General features: G+C 38.3%; 1 protein-coding gene across 4 annotated transcripts in view; it reads left to right on the top strand.

Annotated features, from left to right (window-relative positions):
* Positions 1-19,167, top strand: part of LOC150078344 (protein slit-like) — a 715,724-nt gene that overhangs the window by 553,118 nt on the left and 143,439 nt on the right. For all 4 annotated transcript variants that reach the window (XM_090385081.1, XM_090385080.1, XM_090385079.1 and 1 more), the window contains 2 exons: positions 8,504-8,575; positions 10,329-10,400. In XM_090385081.1, coding sequence (XP_090241207.1) covers positions 8,504-8,575; positions 10,329-10,400 — 144 coding nt within the window. The remainder of the gene's footprint in view (positions 1-8,503; positions 8,576-10,328; positions 10,401-19,167) is intronic.

Below are 19,167 nucleotides of genomic sequence, written 5' to 3'. Positions count from 1 at the left end.
GATAATATCGTGAAAGGGGCATCGGTACATGGAATACATTGAAATCTTAGAGGCCAAATGCACAAAGCGTATTGAAAATGAATGGTTAGGATCACTTAAACAAAAGGTAGAAAGATAGATAGCTCTTTGTGCTTTTAAATCGAGTAATTTTCTCTTCATCAAATTCTAATTTTCTTGTAAACACGTAGCAAATAATACTGAACAATCCTATTATCACGCTATTCCTGGTATTTTTGTTCAGTGCTGAATAAAAGATATTAGGAATAGCCCGATGTGAAATAGGATTTGTAGTATATTTCTACTGTATTTCTGTACAGATTATTTTCAAACGACCGGCTGATAAATACTATTTAAACAGGAAAAGGAAATGTTTTTCTGCCTACATAATTTTGTACTTTCCTTGCAAATAGTACCTCTTAAACAAATTCTAGTTTAAAATAAGCAATAAAGATAAAAATTGATGAACATTCGGATAATGAAATTTTGATGAAAATTTTCTGCAAGTGATTCGCTTAAGCAACTCCCAAAAAGTTATGAGAATGTATTTAAAAACAAAAATTCATTTAACTTAACCTAATTTTGCATCACGGCTTCAAAATAACCTGGATTTGAACCTAATCTATTGAGCCTAGTGATTCTACCATTGTTGGAAGCATGTCTGAAATAACATTTTTCCTAATTTTTTGCCGAATCTCTAACAGATCATTAAATCTTTCCTCTGAGCTCCATCTTTGGAAAAAGAAGTCTCAGGGAACACGATCAGAAAGGTAAGGAGGGGGCAAGCATATTGTTATCAGGTAGCGTTGTTTTGTGCCCATTTTCATAAATTTTGGTAGCATCTCGTAATCGGAATAGTCACGCTATCCCGATTCCTACAAGGTATCCATCCAGTTCCTCTTTGAACTTAACTAGACTCAATACCTCTACCACGTTAGAGGCAACTTATTCTAGTTTTCAACAACCAGCTACCCAAAAGCGAACTTCTTGAGATTCAGTCTTCTGTTATTCTCTGAGATTTTATTATGGTGCACCGCGGATTTCGTCCCTCCTACGCAGGAGAACAGATCTTCTTCATTCATTTTACCCAAACTCTTCAAGCGCCTTATCAATCAGATCTCTTCCTTAATGTCTAGTTGTCAGACATTGCAATCCATGTCTCTTAAGCCGTCCTTCATATTTGCATTGATTTGCACATATGAAGTATTATTTATTTATTTTTCACAACTTAATGTCAAAAAAATTATTGATGAATGATACTATCTCCCATTACTGTTATTCCACATATATTATCAATCGAACGAATGAGATAACGATCCCCTACAATCTATTTCTGATACTACAATATAGAAAAAAAAAAAAAAAAAAAACACTTCTGTAATTCCCAAATTGCATTTTGCAAAGCCGATTGCATTTTGGAAGGAAAAAATGTTTATATGCTCTTTTCCAATTCTTTCACCTTTATTTTAAAAAGCTGTTTCTCCCTCTATTTTTCTAGTTTCCTTATTTCCTTATATTTTTCTTCCATCCTTACACATTTGCTTATCTGTGGCTGGAGACCTCTATTGGTCATCCAATTGTGTCCCTGCTATCGATTTTCCTCCCTCATCATAGTATTTGCTCTCTCTTGAACTCTGTGTTGCTGCGCTGCTGAAGTAATTGTCATTTGTACAATATTTTCAGGACCTCCGCTGCTAATAAACATATTAGCAGCGGAGTGATGAATTTATATTCTTCCGTGACATCGCTTTCCCCGGGTGTCAAGCGAATTATAGTTTTTGACGTTCCTGTCGTTAAGAAATCTATTTGTTTAATAACAGCCTTGTTACAAAAGAAGTCGTACAGAGCAAGAAAGGAAAGCCACCTTTATTTAATTCTCACAGTTTTATTACCTAATACCTACTAATTTTCGCTTGGTCACACCACAGGCACTGCTCCTGCCTTCCTGTGAGGGCCGGAAACCTTGGCAGAAAAGTTAATCTGCCTAGGGCTGAAACGAGCAAATATGGACCATACCAATACTGACTCTTGCGGAATCAATATCCCATCACATTCTAGATTGCAGGAAGACGACAAATCTTCCTCTTCCTATGCTAAAAGACAAAAGAAGGATAAAGACTAGAATATCTGACCTCACTTCTTTATAATATTCATTGACTGACCAGTCAGTCAGTAAGCTGTCCCTTTTTCTGATCCACAAATGTTCAAAGAATGCTGCTGGCTCACCAAAAATGGTTCGCAGACTAAAATCAGGTGACCTGTTTGTCGAAACAACACAACCCAAGCACTCTGACAAGTTATTTAAATTGAAAACGCTTGAAGGAACCCCCTCCCCCATACAAGTGTCCCCTTCATGGCACCTTAAACTGCTCAAAAGGAGTTATACCAGAATTGGACCTTCTACATGAATCTGACGAAGAAATTAAACAAGAACTTTGGGATCAAAATTTTATTCAGGTCAAGAGAATCCTAATTAAAAGGGATGGCTCATTACTTCCAGCAAACCAGAAACATACTGACATTCAACTTGCCAAATCCACGAACTTCTATAAAAGCCGAATATCTGAACTGTCATGTTCGACCATATACACAGAACCCTGTCAGATGCTTCAAATGTCAGAAATTTGGGCATTCGCAGGCAGTATGTTGAGGGACTGCAACATGTGCTTTGTGTGGGTCTAAAGATCATATCCATACTGAATATTCTGCACAGTCTTTACGGTGTCCAAACTGTAGAGGCAATCACCCCGCTTATTCCAAAGGCTGTGAAACGTGGAAAAGAGAAAAAAATTATTCAGAAGTACAAAGTTGAGCATAAAAAAGGTACCTATCTTGAAGCAAAGAAACAAATATCACCAATTGCAGCAACTGTCCAACAACAAAAACAGACAACTGCTATTACCACCTCCAACAACGCAAACAGATTACTATTGCCACCACTACCACAGCGGTTCAAAGTAATGTTACATTTACTCCCAACATCTCTATAGCTGATTCGGCTTGCTCAATCTTAGTAACTCTAATTTCCAATCAAGCCATTGACACACCAGTTAAAATTCCGCCACACACGTCTTCCCTCTTGCAGCAACCACAAATGTAAAAGTTATTGATACAGAAGATAAACCTTCTGTCCATGATCATATGGATACATATGAAAAATAAGCCTTGGAGGAACCGATCTTAGAAATATATACTGAGGAAGAGATGGATATTCGTCCAGTTTTCCCCAAAAAAGAGAAGCCTGAATGATAGAAGCAGACTACCATTCGAAAACAGACAAATACGAAACCAGTATAATGCTTACAATAATACAGTGGAATTGTCGAGGGTCTCGCACTAACATTGACGACATTCGTGATTTGATTGATAAACGTCATCCGGTAGGTGTCTGCTTCAAGAAACTAACCTAACTCCACAAGTGAACATAGCAGTGAAGCGTTACGATACCTACAGACAACACTGATTTCCTTCCAGCGTATGGCGGAGTGACAATTTTAATCTACTCCAGAATTCCTTGTAAAATTCTCCAACTGAAAACATCTTTGGAAGCAATTGCAGTACGAGTCTCAGTCTAGTTAACCTTCTCACTTTATCTTCTCCCAAATCAAGAGTATGCATATGTAGACCTTAAAGCGTTAGTAACTCAGCTACCACCAATGGGGTGGCAGCTGAGTTACACTGGTGTCCATCATTTTATATACTCATGGGAGATATAAATGGACACCATCCTCTGTGGGAGTCTTGCCACCAAGACAAACGTGGAAAATTAATTTAAAAACTATTTGTGGAGCAAAATCTCTTACTCCTTGACACTGGTGTTGAGACATACATCCATTTACACACGAACAGCCTCTGCCATTCACGAGTCCTATGCCCACGTATTGAATGGACAATCTTGAATAATCCACTTAATAGCGACCATCTCCCTGTGTTCTGCAAAATATTAACAAATAATGTTACACATCACGATGGCCAAAAACAGATGGAGATCTCATAATGCTGACTGGACAAAATATACAACTCTTGCGACAATAAATGAACAAATAATCACTACTCAGCCTATATAACTCATGTCACAAACCAAATATTAATGGCAGCTGAAGCTACAGTACCTCGGTCTTCTGGAAAATGTCATAAACATGCCACAACTTGGTGGAACGATGAATGCAGTATAGCTAAGAGAGAGAGAGAGAAGAAGAATAAGGCTTGGAATCTCTTCCGAAATTTCGAGCTCAGAAATTTCCAAATGAAATGCCAGAAGAATCTGTCACAAACATATAGTCAAGAGGAAGAAAGTTCTTCAGGGCTCAGTGCTATTTTGTTTGCAATCAAAAAAATAAATAAATTCGATTACAAAAGACTTACCAAACACAGTTGAAACGTTCCTTATGCAGATGACATTACCATTTCATGCCATTCACAAAACATGAGCATTATTGAAAGGCAATTATTCATTTATTCAATTGATTGCTAGTTACAATCGGCCCTTGTCTAGCGTGCAAACTAGAGAGGATAAAAAATTACAACTCAGAGAATAAATATACAAAAAAATTGACAGTTTAAAAATAAAAAAAGTCCTACATGCTGGGTATTTCAAAGAGGGGTATCCACAACAGGTAAAGCTTACCAAACTTCGAGCACGAAGTGCTTGATGGCAACATAACACTGAGAAGCAAAAAGGTTGTGTTGCTAGGCAGTCAACCTCCAAAATGACATCTGAAACCACGGCAGAGATATTTTGAGAGAACTGCGCATTGGGATCGCCTTCAACAGTGGGCAAGCTTTCCAATTAAATTTTTACTTGTACCGCATGCAAGAGACTGTGTGTTCTAATTAGTACTGTTGTGACTCAGTTATTTGTTGGATATTAATAGTAGGGCAGTGTACACATCCAACACACTACGTAAAAATGGCCGGTTTTGGCGTAAGCTTCTACACAAGATGTACAACGGTGGCTAATGGGAGAAACCCTGGGATCCGCCTCAACAACGCATGAATATCCCCTATTGGAAGATAGTCGTTCTGTGGGTCTTGCTGGAGCATAATGTTTTACAGTTTACTTGAAACCGGTTCAGGATTTCCATTGTATTAAGCGGGAACAAATCGCAGTTAAAAAATTGAATTGTGGACAAAAAACAATAGCCATGCATTTCTAGCAAAAAATGCATCCAGATCCAGAAATAAGACTATAAAATTAGCTGATAGCTCTAGCAAAATAGCATACGTTTCCTTGGCCTGATTCTTGATGAAAAGCTTTACTTCTTGGAACATATCAAATGCCTCCGAACAACCTAAATGTTCGTAGAGTTTTCTGGAGTGATGTGGGGAGCTGATCGGTACACTGCTTCGTTTATACCGTGCTTTAATCAGATCAAGACTAAACTACGGAGCCCTCGCATAGATCAAGTGTTATCAAATGGCTTGACTCCATACAGCACAGTGCCTTACGAATTTCTCAAAGTGCATACAGCACATTGCCTGTACAAAGCTTATATGCGGAGGCACATGAGCCTTCACTGTATCTCCGGATGCAAATGCTGTTGTTAAACTATGCCATTAAAATCCGAAGTCTTACTCATCATCCTACTTAGCAGTATCCTTTTCAATACACAGTGGGAGAATATCTACAGAAACAAACTTACTGTACATAAAACCAGCTGGAATACGACTACAAGAACTAGTTTCAAAATGAAGCCTAAACTTTGACAAAATATATGAGGATAATTGCATGACGAATCCACCATGGTGCACTTTCACTCTTAACTGTGACATTTATTTTCAACAGTGGGGAAAAAGCTCTGTGATAAATGGCAACATAAAACAGATACAAGCAGCCTACTCTTCACAATTCTCTGAATATCTTCAAATATATACAGACGGCTTTGAAACAGATACTCAAGTGGGTGCTGTAATGGTCCTTTCACCCATCTCGCAGTTACTCCCAAACGAAGGCAGTAGCTATTCTTGTGAGCTGTTTGTAATACTAATAGCTGTGAAATGCATTGAAACCTCTCCTCTTCTGAAACATCTCATATACACAAATTCATTAAGTGACACAGATTCGTGCCCTCCAATGAAAGCACACACCATCTCATCCCATACTTCAACAGATACACGTTCATGTGAAGCTCAAAAAAGAAAAGAAGGCAAGTAAGTTTCTGATGGATCCCAGAACATGCAGGCATTGACGAAAATAAAAGTGCTGATTAAGCAGCAAAGAATCCCACAAATACAAATCTACTACTTTATAAAGTCACACATTCCGATTGCAGACTTATCATCACTCTCAACACTCAGTAGTCAAAAATCTGTCAAAATCAACTAAACAATAAACTTCTGCAAAAAAAAAAAAAAAAAAAAAAAACATGAACTTCAGCCGTGGAATTCGAGTCTCCATAAGAATTGACACGAAGAAGTCATTCTAACAAGATTGAGCATTGGACATGTTCCTCTCACACACTTGTGCTTACAAAATCAAATCCTCCACAATGCCTCCACTGCTCTTGTCAACTCACTGTGAAACATTTCCTTATAGAATGTCCACAGTGTGTGGCAAGACAAACAGCCTTCCATCCCCCTGTGAATATTTAGGATTCCCTGACTTTATCACAAATCATAGGCGATATCTCTAACATTGAAAATTTGTTAACTTATTTAAAACATTTCAGTCAGATATAAATCGTAATTAAGCAACATCATTGTTTACCAAAGTTGCTTTTGCACCAAAAAAAAACACCAATCCAATCCGCGACACCATCGCTACTCAAGTCACGCGACGATTATAGAAACACTGAAGTGAGTTTGCGACCCCCGAGCGCATAAATAAAATCGGTGAACTCGTAAAGATGATAAGCACTTGTAGAAGAAACAAAGTGACAGCAGAGACTCAATATACATTCAATTGCTTGGCACATAAGCCTACAATAATTTATTTTCTTAGGTAGATACACAGATGGAAGGATAGTGAGAGAGACGCGAAGAAGAGAGCAACAAATGATGATATCAGAAAAATCCGAGTGTCAGAGAGAGATCTTCTCCATTAACTTTTATTGTTCGAAATTTGTCTTGACTTTCCACTGGATGTGTTCTTACTTTAAGCGTCCTATCCATCATAAATTCTCTGATCCTCTACGAACAGTTGACCCAACCATCTTTCAGTGTGCGCTACTTCCTCAATCCCCCTATTACTCTTTAAACATTAAATGGTACCTATTCTCCAGACGACTTCGCTTTGCTATTATCTCTATGATTGCCGGAAAGCTGCTTTTGTTTTATCACGTGGTTGCGAGCCTCAACAGACAAACACTACCAATTGTGCTTCTTCTGCGATACAGCACTCGACGCTGTGCTTCACTGAGTAATCAATGATGCGTGATGACGAGGGAATAGGGACGTTGCTGTCCCCCTCCCTTTTTTTATGTGATGACGACTCGTGAGACATGGACTGGATAAGAGGGGGAAACAGTTTTCTCAAATGTAAGTAAATATTTTCTTTTGGGCGTCTTAGCGAATTCAATACCAAAAACCGTTTAGATTTATGAGCGCCAGTCATTTTGCGAGAGTGTCCAGAATTAGTTTTAACTGAAATCAGACCTTTTTTGTGCGTTATTCAAAGATTACTCGAAGTGATCAGAGACTCGACAGTTCAGTGAGTACAGTTCTTTTTCACAAATCAAAAGGAACTGGACCAGGTTTTCAAAACTTTGGCGCAATAACCTGCAAGCATGCGATTTCAATTGGAAGAAATATTCTTCCAATATTTCACGCAGCGTTTCAAGCACAATAAAAATGCGGTTAATGCGTAACACACTGGCCTTTGCTTACCAGGAGTATCCTCATCTCTTTTTTCCAACGTATTGTCCTCATTAGGTGAATCAAGCCCCGTGTCAGAATAATTCGCGTGGAGACCAAAATAGAAACTGCTTGGCCCAAACACAGCTTTCGGATCTAATGAGAACAGTCGAGCCACTTTCTCCACTTCGTCTGTGCAGCTTAAATTTCAGGCATTTGTTTCTGGTTCTTTCCATGCTGATTACTGGAGTTTATTATAAAATCTTCTTCGTACAAAATCAGTAGCAAATCAAAACCGCATTGAATTAAAATTAGCTCCAGCGTGGCCATAATTAGCGTAGATTTGTGCTTCTCGATACAATTGTATACACACGGGAAAGGCTAGAAACGTCTCCAAGACTTTTAAAATTGGGATTATGACGATTTCTTCAACCATCTGAATTTATTTAGTACATAGTCCCAACCCTGGAGTATGGAAGGCCATCTCGAGTGACAGAAATTTAAGAACCGCCCAAGGAATGTGACTGAGTAGGGAAAAAAGGTTTCTAATAGCGTATCAATTTCGCGAGTGATCTCTGAATTCACATGTTCATGTTTCAAACAGTTTTTTTTTGGTAATTTCACAATGCGTATTACAATCCATAGTAAAGTGATGAAAATAATTATTTAAATGCAATAGCCAACGTGTAAAAAGATATTTTTTCCTTATTTTCAGGTTGCTGAATGCCAACAAGATCACGTGCGTACGGAAAGACACTTTTACGGATCTCCACAACCTCAATTTGCTGTAAGTATATTGTGGGCTAGATGAAAGGTGTTGCGGGTAGGCTTAGTCTTAATCACGATTTCTTTAAATAATTGTGGACAAAAAAAATTACTGTAGTTTTATATTTAAAAGGAGAAAGGGTCATTCACAGGAAGGGGAAGTGGTGTATCTTAAGTGAGGGTTGTAAAGCGTTTCGCGCTAACAGCGAGACGCAGAGAGCTATTCTGTGAGCCGCTATACGCTGCTGATTGTAGTAGGAATGGAGGGGGCTTCGAATGACACGTTCTGAAGAGACAACAATCTTTTCTCGAGGAGCGCTGCACCTCACAAGAGGTTCTCTGTCAACCGATGACAATGGGATTGCCATGGTGACAGTCCGCTGCTTTGCGGCGGATCCACCAACGTCAGTAATTGAGCGAGCCTTTTTCTTCCGTTGTTGATAGTTTATTTATCAAGCTCAAGTGTCCTGTCGAGCCGGTTTTCGGAATTTTCGCTACCTGATCGCTTTGTTCCCTTCCCCCACCTCCCCTTCTGCACATGCACAGCAGATCGTTAGAAGCAAACTTCAGTGAAACGCTCCTATGGTTTCTTTTTTCTTATCTTTGTCTTCAGTACTAAGAAATCCGAGCCCAGCTTTCCACACCAACCACTTTGGATTTTTTTTTTTTTTTTCTTTCTCTTTCGTAAATGACCCACCTTCGAGAGAACCACAATGACTTAATGTTTCTCGTTGCTATGGCAGCCCGCTGGATCATCGCTGTCATGTCATTTATCCGTTGTGCTCTGGTGGTTTTGTAGTTGGCCGGAATTGCCGAAAGAAAATGATTAGTTGGTGCTGGTTAGATGTATCGTCGATAGTTGAGCGCTTGTTTGTGTAGGGAATGAAAAGAGAATTATACGGAGGAAAATATCCCCACGTAAGCGGAGCTTTTCATGCGTTGTGCTGTTTTATTCGTCATCCACTTCAGATTTTATCTTGATATATATATATACAGTTAACTGTTATTAACTTCAGCTTTTTTTTTTGCCTTCGGCATTAAGTTTGATGCCATCCCGTATTAGATATCATATTAGATCTTTTAGATTTTTTTCCAGAACTGGAATCCCGAGAATCACGCATCCTCATCCATCATTTTCCTTTGATGCAACAGAAGTTGAAAAAAAGAAGGGATGGTAATAGGTACCAACTTGTTAACAAGACAGTCTTCAACACGCATCGTTAATTTGAAAGAATAAAATCCTTTAATTAAGAAATACTGATGTTTATAAAAGATTCGTGAACTAATTTCACCTATTAATTTGTATCTTAAAAGGATAGATCAGATATTTATATTTTAAAAGTTAAGAAAACTTTGAACGAGAAGGCTGTACAAGTTTTTTTCCCAAAAAGTACATTCTGGACTATTCCTTACAGCTTAATCAGTGCCGGGGTAGAGTAATCTTGCCGAGTTCTTTACAGGAGAAAGAATGATATGATTACCATAAAATAAATGATTTTTCTAAAATATGGTCCACTGTGCAGTAGTTTTAAACTTATATGACCCGTCGCCATCATTTTCTATGAGCAGAAGTTTTGACATTGCCTTTTTTTCATATAGCAGTGTTTTTTCATCTTCCCAAGGCTAGTTGGTTGCGTATCATAAAGGCTCAAGTTGAACCTTTATGGTTAGATTACTACGTTACGCTTATTCTTTATCTTTATCTCAAATTTGGCATAGTGTTATCATTACTGGTGATAGTTAATTAATTTTTCACTCGCTATTTTTCTTTGCAGGTCCCTATATGACAACAATATCCAGTCTTTAGCCAATGGCACGTTCTCCTCCCTCCACAACATCCAGACATTGTAAGTATTGAAATGTAAGTTAAAAAAAGATCGTTGCGTTATCAGATAAGAGTTACTGTAATATGAGAAGCGTGCATGACCGCTTGCGCAACTAGATGAAAACAGACCATCGGAGATTATAAGCAGGATCACGTCAGTTGGATCTAAGACAGTTCGTCGTGTGACAATTTTATGCAAGAGTAAATCACGATGATATTTCTTATGGGGATGAGGGTTCCCAACGTTTGAGTCTATTAACTTTAGGATGAACATATTGAACATGTTTTTCGCTTTTTTTTTCTAACACACTTGAAGCCTGCTGTCCAAGTAGCATGGTTGAGGCAGAAGAAATTTATAGATGCAGGAACTAGATGAATGATGATAAGTGGTGTGCTTTTTTTTTCCCTATAGATTGCCGAAGCCAATGCTATCCTACTAGTATGGATTGGTTGAGAGTTAGAAAGTTAAAAGAAACTCATTGACCCAGATAGCAAGAAAGAAAAAGTTACTAATGTTCAATTTTCTGAAAGTCTAATTTTTCTCCACTATTCTCTGGCCCAAGGAAACTAAGACCTTCCTCTCGACTATCCTGCATTCAATCCAGCTTTGGTTATAGACTAGAACCATAGCTTGATTGAAGGATTAATTTCTTTTAATAAAAGAAATAATCAGGTTGGTTGCAGAAGACACGCATTAACTAGCCAGTGTCCACGAATGATCTTTACTTTGGAATCCAGAACAATTTACCGGCATAATTTTATTAGTCAGTAAATTGGCCATTTACAGCATGGCATGTTAAAATTTGCATTTTCGGCTTGTTTTATCATGCACCGAATTCTCACACCTTCCAGATTGTCACATACATCCGGCAACGAACTGACGCGGACCCACTATAGGTATACTGGATAAACTTAAGTAATTTGTATATCTGGGATAGCTTCTATCTCATTTCGTTTGTTCATTGCATTAGCAACTATCAGAATAGTAATCTGAAAATGCATTACTTATAAAAACATCTCAATTTACTATTGCTAACAAACATGAGTCCAATTTCTTTAGATCGTTGCTAATTATTTACATTACACAAACACCAAAAATCATATCACAAGATTGTAAGTAGCTCACTTCAGTATTGACTACTAGTTTGGGATAGGAAAACTACAGGGTGGGCCAAAAGTAGGTATACAGTACTGATCGGGTCATATCTAGTCTCTTAGGTGCTCAAAATGGCCTCCATGAATGTTGCAACATTCCTGGACCCAGTCCCCGACACTGTGACACACAGTAACACAAATTCTGGTTGGCACCAATGTCGATAAATGCTTGAGAGATGAACTCCTTCAATTCGTCCACTGTGTGGGGCTTCCTCTCAAAAACTCCATATAAAATAAAAATACCATGGCCCTATCAGTACTGTATACCTACGTTTTGTCCACCCTGTGGTTTGATACTAGTTTAAAATTTATTTATTCCGCTTTATTCCTAAGCGGAATAAATAAATTTGAAATTAATGTAGGGGAAAATAAAATGAAATATTTTAAACGACGATAGTATTTAATTAAATTAGGAACATTCATTTAGTATTGCCAATAACCTGCATTACTAAATAAACTTCAGTGTGAAATTTGGATTATATATATATTTATATTTTTTTTTAATTCAAGAATTTTAATTCAATTTTATTTCGAATTTTATTCCGCCATGCCATTGGAATAATTTTGTGACACGTTGGGGTGTATATAAAACTATTTTTGCGAATCACTGGTTTGGATCCCGTGGATGAAGTAAGAGATGTTTTCTAGGACTTCAAATTACTGATTTTCATCCTGCAAAACAAATAATCCTGCAGAACACGCAGTTTATGCTATGGTTTCTTTTATTCCAATCCAAACAACCAAACTTTATTTGGATTGATTTTTACCTTTTAATCGTTCAAAATCACATGGTCGCGTGGTGAGAAAATTTGGTTTTAGTCAAGTATTGCAGGCTCTCGTTTATACTTTGTCATAATCATATTGACTTTAATGTGCAATAAACCTATATTGTAATTAAGACTGGTGCTCTTTTGTGTGTATAAGTTGCAACATCTTTATATTCCTTCAAAATTCCCTGCTGGCTGAGTGGCTGCTATAATGCTCTTTTAGTTTCCAAATATTATCACGATAACAGCCAGGGCCGGCCTAAAGATGGAGCGAGACCTGGTTCGAGTAGCAAATCGCAGCCAGTAATGGCAGTATCAAAATAAATCTACATGGCAGTATTATAATAGATTCCATCAGTGTGTATACAATTAATAATTTATATTATCCTACAGGAATCGTTAAAAATAATTTAATTAATTATAGCTGATTTAGACACGTTTCCTATAAAAATTAAGAACGGACCCAACGTTACGTAGTTAAAATTATCGTGATTACGAACGGCTGCGCAAATCACAGAGTGCTTCAGCAGACACTTTTTAAACATTTATTTTAAAATAATATCCTTCATTGGTATACAAACTATTTTTATATCTATTATAATGTTAAAAGTCAGGAATTAAATTAAAATATAAGGTTTTAAGCTTTTATTTAAAAAAATTAATGGGGCACAATGCGCCTGCTCACCTAAAATTATTTATTTACCCACCAGAGAACTAAGGAATTATAATTTCCATACTCCAGTTGAGATAAAAGGCCGTTCCGGTTAATAAGTTAACTTTTTAAAATTAAATTCAAACAGTTCCAGTGATTATTGTCGATTAACAAGTCAAGGGAGGAGTTACTATAATTTCAAAACACCATCTGGTAATTCCACGTTATAAAATATGCTTTTACCCAACTGCGATATATGGGGCCATCATCTGGTCTTCATCCTTCCCACAAAAAATTAAGAAGATGGGGGCAGCCGAGTATTAGTTGTTAAAGGCGCCTGAACAAAGTTACTAAAGGAAAAATGCAAGACTGGAGAAATAACATGCGAAAAATTAGACGTGAATGGTGACAAAAATTTGAAACCATAAATATACAAGTTCAAGCCCATTCATAATTGTAAGAATCATGCCACAAGCCACAGATTGTTCGGGATTGTTTATAGGAGTATGGGAGCGACTCTATTATTCTTCACTGGCCTTCTCGATGATCAGATGATGATGAGTATCGTGAGATGAGGTGGAACCATCCATGATCCCTACTGCGCATATCGGCAGGGATCCGCTTTCCACTGTGAGGCAGATGCAATCAAGTCTCCATGGGCCCAGCATCCTTGTTGAACGCTTTTGACACCTCATGGAGTCCATACCCCCCGTGACTTGAAGATATTCTGAGGGCTAAAGGAAGTGAGACTCTCTCTTAGGTCTGTATACCTGATTAACTGACCGTTAAGTATATTGCAAAGTCAGATCGCTGTATTAGTATTGATAAGCAATCGACCAGTTTCCAAAAGATTTTCTGCGGTGACAGTTTTAGGTGGTTGGTTAGGTTATGACCCCTATTTATTAATAAAATCTTCCACGTCACAAAAGCCGAATATCTTGTTCACTCTGAAACAAGCCTTATTTGCTGTATTCTCTAAACTGTGGCATGGTCTAACTACCCTCATTATAACAAATCCCCTAAGATTGCGGATCGCTTTAAAAGTTCCACGTTGTTCTCAAAACTAAGTTTTTAATTTTAAATGATTTTACTTTACTCTCATTGGTAACCTTGGTCATTCTGTATGATGTGTTTTGCTTCTTCTATTATGCAAACAGCTCGTAATTTTATGAAAATAATTCCTTTATATCGAAATCCCTATAACATTTTTGATGGTTCTTCAAAAGTTAGGCTATTTTCAGTGCCGGCTTTGTTTTAAATGTTTTCCTTCTTTTGATTAAACAATACAATATTAAATTTAAATAAAATTTAATATTTGTAAGACTGGAGATTAAATAATGGCGTGTTCTTTTCGCTTCTTGTTCAATAATGAGTGGTAGATAAAAGTAGGAAAAGGGTGTACGTTGTTAGTGGGCAATGATCACCCAACTCGCAGAAACAATTTCATTTGTAAACACCTCTTGTGCACGCACTAAGCAGTTTTAATTTACTTTTTTTTCCGGTTACATTCACCGTACACACTGATTAAAGTTCGTGCGCTGCAATGCGCCCTGTAGAATACCAAACCAAATAAACTCCTGTTGTCACTCTGCCAGCTACTTAAATTGTCAGCAGAGGTAGGAGAGATATCGCTACACTTAAATGTGCCCGCTTCGGAGGGGGCGGGGAGAGAGAGATGGTCTGAGAAGATTTATAACTCTACGTCTCGTCAACATGTCTAACCCCACCAACGACGAGTCGTACGTTTTCACGGCCGTTGTCCGCCCACACGTAGGTATTTCGGACCGCCACCGGAGTAGTTACGATTGAATAGTTTAGCATCCCAGGAGGTTAAGCCGTCGTCACAACCACGTTCTCCTCCGTGTGTTGCCCTTGCTGACGGGTTCTGGACGGTATTACCGACCGTGCAAAGAGTTACGGTCATCGTTTGCTGAAGGTCCCTTGCGCCGCACGAATATTGGACCTCGGAAAGCTGCAGCATTTCAGGAGAGCCACAATTAGGACAGATGTCATTTGTGTCACTTCGGTCGGTGTAGTGCTGGGCGGAGCAAGATGCTCGCTCTCTCCATAAATGTCACCTCTGACCGATTCACGACCGTAACACCCAAGTTCACATAACCTTGTCGGCTGCTAATCTTGCTACCAAATGTCGCGAGTCTAGTGGCACGTCTAATCAGCGCAGTTGGCCAACGGGCATGTCAGAGCTCGCTCAAATACGGAGGGGAGAGTCTGAATTACGACTGCGTCTGTTTGTTTAAATAGCTGCCGTAGTTAACGTGTCATCGTTGCACTAGTAGTGGACTCAGCAAGTTTGGGTAAATACCGTAATGCCCGACGACAACACCCGATTCAGCCCCTAACGGTGTACAGGTTTCTCAATAAGGTGACTTAAAATTTTCCTCCGGTTATTTCTGGTTTCCCTTAGCTTGTGTTCTATTTTCTTGTTTGCTCCCCCCCCCCTTTTTTTGCAGGGAGGAAGAATGGTGAAAGAAAGAACGTGACTGAATTAACGATTCATTGAACAGCGCTGTTATCTTAATATTGTTTATTTTTTCCTGGATTAGCGATTTCGAAAATTATTGAATTATTTAATTAGATAGTCCATCCACCTCCTGTTTTTGCAAAATGGGGGAAATAACGTGCTACCCACATTAAGTAGAGTGCGTCCATCAGTACCAGTTGAGGTGGTACCGTTTCTTGCGCCCACGGCGAATATAGTAATCATCCCACCCACCCATCAACGTTAAATTTCGCTCCCCTTTCGCTAACCCTCGTTATCCATTCTACGTAGATCTGAGTAAATCTTGAATCCAACCTGAAGAGCTTGGCACATCCCGCCTCCCACTGAATAATGATACAGGATCTGTCTGTACTAGGGCTGCCCATTAACGGCCCACCAGATGGTCATGCGCTGCTCAGGAGAATTCTTAAAGTACATTATTTATGATATTAGTAATGGGACCCATAGGTGAACGTATAGAGTACATTTTGGTCCCCTTGTGGTGAGAAATAAGCTGGCCTTGATCAGTGCGATTTACCTAAATAATTTCTACTGGGTATAAAACCCATTTGGGTGTCTAGTGGCGAAACAATTCATGATTAAACTGATATAAGGAAATGTTCGTAATTCGCATGAAAAAGCTCTACTCCTAGTCGACTGATTTTCATGATTCTTTGTCTTTTAGACAGGTTTGTCTTGTCATTCCAAATTGCTAAGTTTTGCAGTTGACCATGTTTCTAATCCATGTTATTGTGGCATATGTTTATCTTCTTCAGTCTGGCTAGAAAACTTTTCCATTGGGCGCCTCCGTAGCCAGGTGGGAAGGAGCAGCAGTGCGTAGCACACGCTTCTTGATTAGACCGGGGTTCGAGCCCGTCACCACCAAATACGGAGGATGCGGAAAGGTTAAGGAATGACCACCGCATATCCTGGAGCAATATGGCCTTAGTTGCTAATGCTCCTAAAAACCAAACAACAACAACTTTTCCATGGGCTTACTGATAGATATCCAGCAGTAATGCTGAATGAAGGCAAAATCAGGTAAAGATTTGAGCACATAAATGCACAGTTCCTGCTCTAGATAACAGAAAGTTTAAAGTATATAAAAGAAGAATTTAATCCCATGGCGCGAAGTTACTCACCCGAAAACTTGAGCATAAAGGGATCATTTTATATAGTTATAGTTTTCTGTTGTCTATTTATTTGAACACTCTGGGCTATTAGACTATATAGCGCAGGAGCTACCAAATTCCATTTCCTTTCAGCAATATTGCTAAAGACATTTACTTGCGACTGAAAAGCAAAGTATTCTGGATAAAATGAAGTATAGCACATACAAACAGATGTTCAAAAATTGCATGGGAAAAAATGCAGACGCGTATTCTACAGCTACGAATAAGAAAGGAGTTCCTATGAACATATGTTTCAAAAGTTTTTTTTTACAAAACATAAAAAAGGAAAAGAAATGAGCATCTAAAGCAGCTGTTCAAAATGACCTCCATTTTTTTTCTATTCGGCATTTAGCATGACGAATCCACAATTCCTTGTATCACTTATCGTTTCGGAACTGTTCTTAATGGGGTGAGTCTGTGCGCGTGCTGGTGCCGCCAAATTGGCTTTCCGTCACGCGCGGGATTCTTCTGAATAATTCCAAACTCGCTCTTTACATTCAGTTCATGTTTGTCATGAGGTTCGCTACGATTCGTGCTTAGTTGCGGCCCGCCTCCACGTGGCTTAGACGGGTACCGGACAGGCTTTCAGGTAGTAAAGTGGCCAGAAACATAGCATTGCACATATTTTTGGCCTATTGCGGAGTTCTGCATTAACCACAACTCCACCATGGCGGAGTTTAGCTGGCGTTTAGGAGCCGCCTTAGTTGAGATTCTATGCACGTCTGCATATTCTTAATGGTTTCAGCAACTTCCAAAATGCGATTTTTTCACTTCGTCTTGGGCGATAAATGTCTTCCCGTAGTTTCAACCAACTGTATCACAGAAAACACTGGTATCCCTTTCTTAAATACGTTACTGATAAAATGAGAATCAGTAAATTTGTCTCTAAGACACCACACCTAACATTAAAAGAAAACGTATGTTTGTATGAGTACTAAAAATTATGTGTGGTTTTTCTTCCATCCAGGTATGAGTGTTTCATAAGTTGACCATTCCATTCCTTGTAGAAGATGGCTGATAACATGAGGATCACGTGTACATTGCAAAATAAGCCACTCACAAAGGTTCCTGCGTTTATTCATATCTCGCGACAACAATTCTTGTAGGGATATTACATGGACAGTAACTGCACCTACTTCTGTGAGATGGATACAATTGGTGTTCATGTAATGTTCTCAGTTGTGAGTAACTTTTACGATTCATGTAGGCGTTGGTATATGTTTTGTACTGCTTAAAGCCAGTTCACAGTCATATTTTTAAATTTTAATATAAAATATTTTTGTTTAAATTTAAAAATATAACTATTCCAAATTCGATTCCACAGCCAGCCCCTCAGTTCTTCCCCTTACAGAAATACTACTATAAATTTGGAAAGCAGTTACAATCGTTTTCGGGACTCTGATCCAAATTGCATCTACTTTTGTAATTACGCTGGCTTAAATAGTTAGGATTTTGTACAAGTTTAATATTGTGTAGCTTAAAGAAAGGATTCAACACGTCTTCCGTCTCTTTTTCTCTGATCTATGACTGCAACAGAGTGTTAAAAAAAAGTTGTAATAATAAATAATCCCACGTGCTCCTAAAATTTCCATTAGTGCTCTTTTTGAAATTGTTGTTGTAGGGATTTAGCAAAACTAGAATAACAAAGGGCATAAACAAAGAATAGCGCAAGGAGGCACCGGCAAAAAACCGGGCCAAGGGGGCTGTCTTATTAATAGGATAACAGACGAACTGGCGTAATTGTAAGAACTGTCTGTTGCCCTTGTTAACTGAGAAATGTCTCACTGCCTCTACGTCTTAAATTAACAACCTTTGAGTCATGTTTGTTTATTCTCTTCGAGAAAAAAAAATTAGATTAATCCTCTTATGTTGTTTAGATTAATGTTCATCATTCCTAATTAGAATTTCCTTTCTAGAATTAGAACGTCAGTTAAAAAGAAAAAGTCTAAAAATAATAATAACTCCGTTTACAGCACTGCTAAAAATGCGTTTAAAAAACGACTCCGAAACATCTCCAACATTTACAAGTCGGCCATTTTAACGGCTCTTAAACAAAGGCATTAACCTTTAAGGGTACTGAACTTAGATCCATTGTACAGTACGTTAGAAATTTTTACAGCGTGAATACGTCACGAGGGTTTGCCGAGTTATTGTATTTGCGCGTGCATACGGAGGGATATTAGGATTTTCGAATTCTGCATCTGGAAACAGTGCCACCGATGAAAGGACATTGCTGGCATTGGTTAGAAAAACGCACCGATTGAGCAGAAAAATAGCTGAATATGTTTAAACATGAAAATTTGAAGGCGAGACCTGTTTCATGGAACAACTAACTGAATGTAGAAAAGAAGAGAACAGGAGTGGTTCATATTCCCCAGAACTGCAGATTGGTTTCATTGACAGCCTGCCAACCTAACCAATAAAAACATCGACAGCCTTTTTCTCAGTTTCTTATATAAAGTAATTATTTAAAAATATTCTGAGCTCGAATATTATACAAAGTGCTCACCAAGTTCCAATCTGTGGAAAATTTCCCAAATAGA

This window comes from Mastigoproctus giganteus, chromosome 11, assembly GCF_048544385.1.
Source record: "Mastigoproctus giganteus isolate SK-2022 chromosome 11, ASM4854438v1, whole genome shotgun sequence".
Taxonomy (NCBI): Eukaryota; Metazoa; Arthropoda; class Arachnida; order Uropygi; family Thelyphonidae; genus Mastigoproctus; species Mastigoproctus giganteus.
This window is presented reverse-complemented; position numbering and strand designations above follow the sequence as displayed.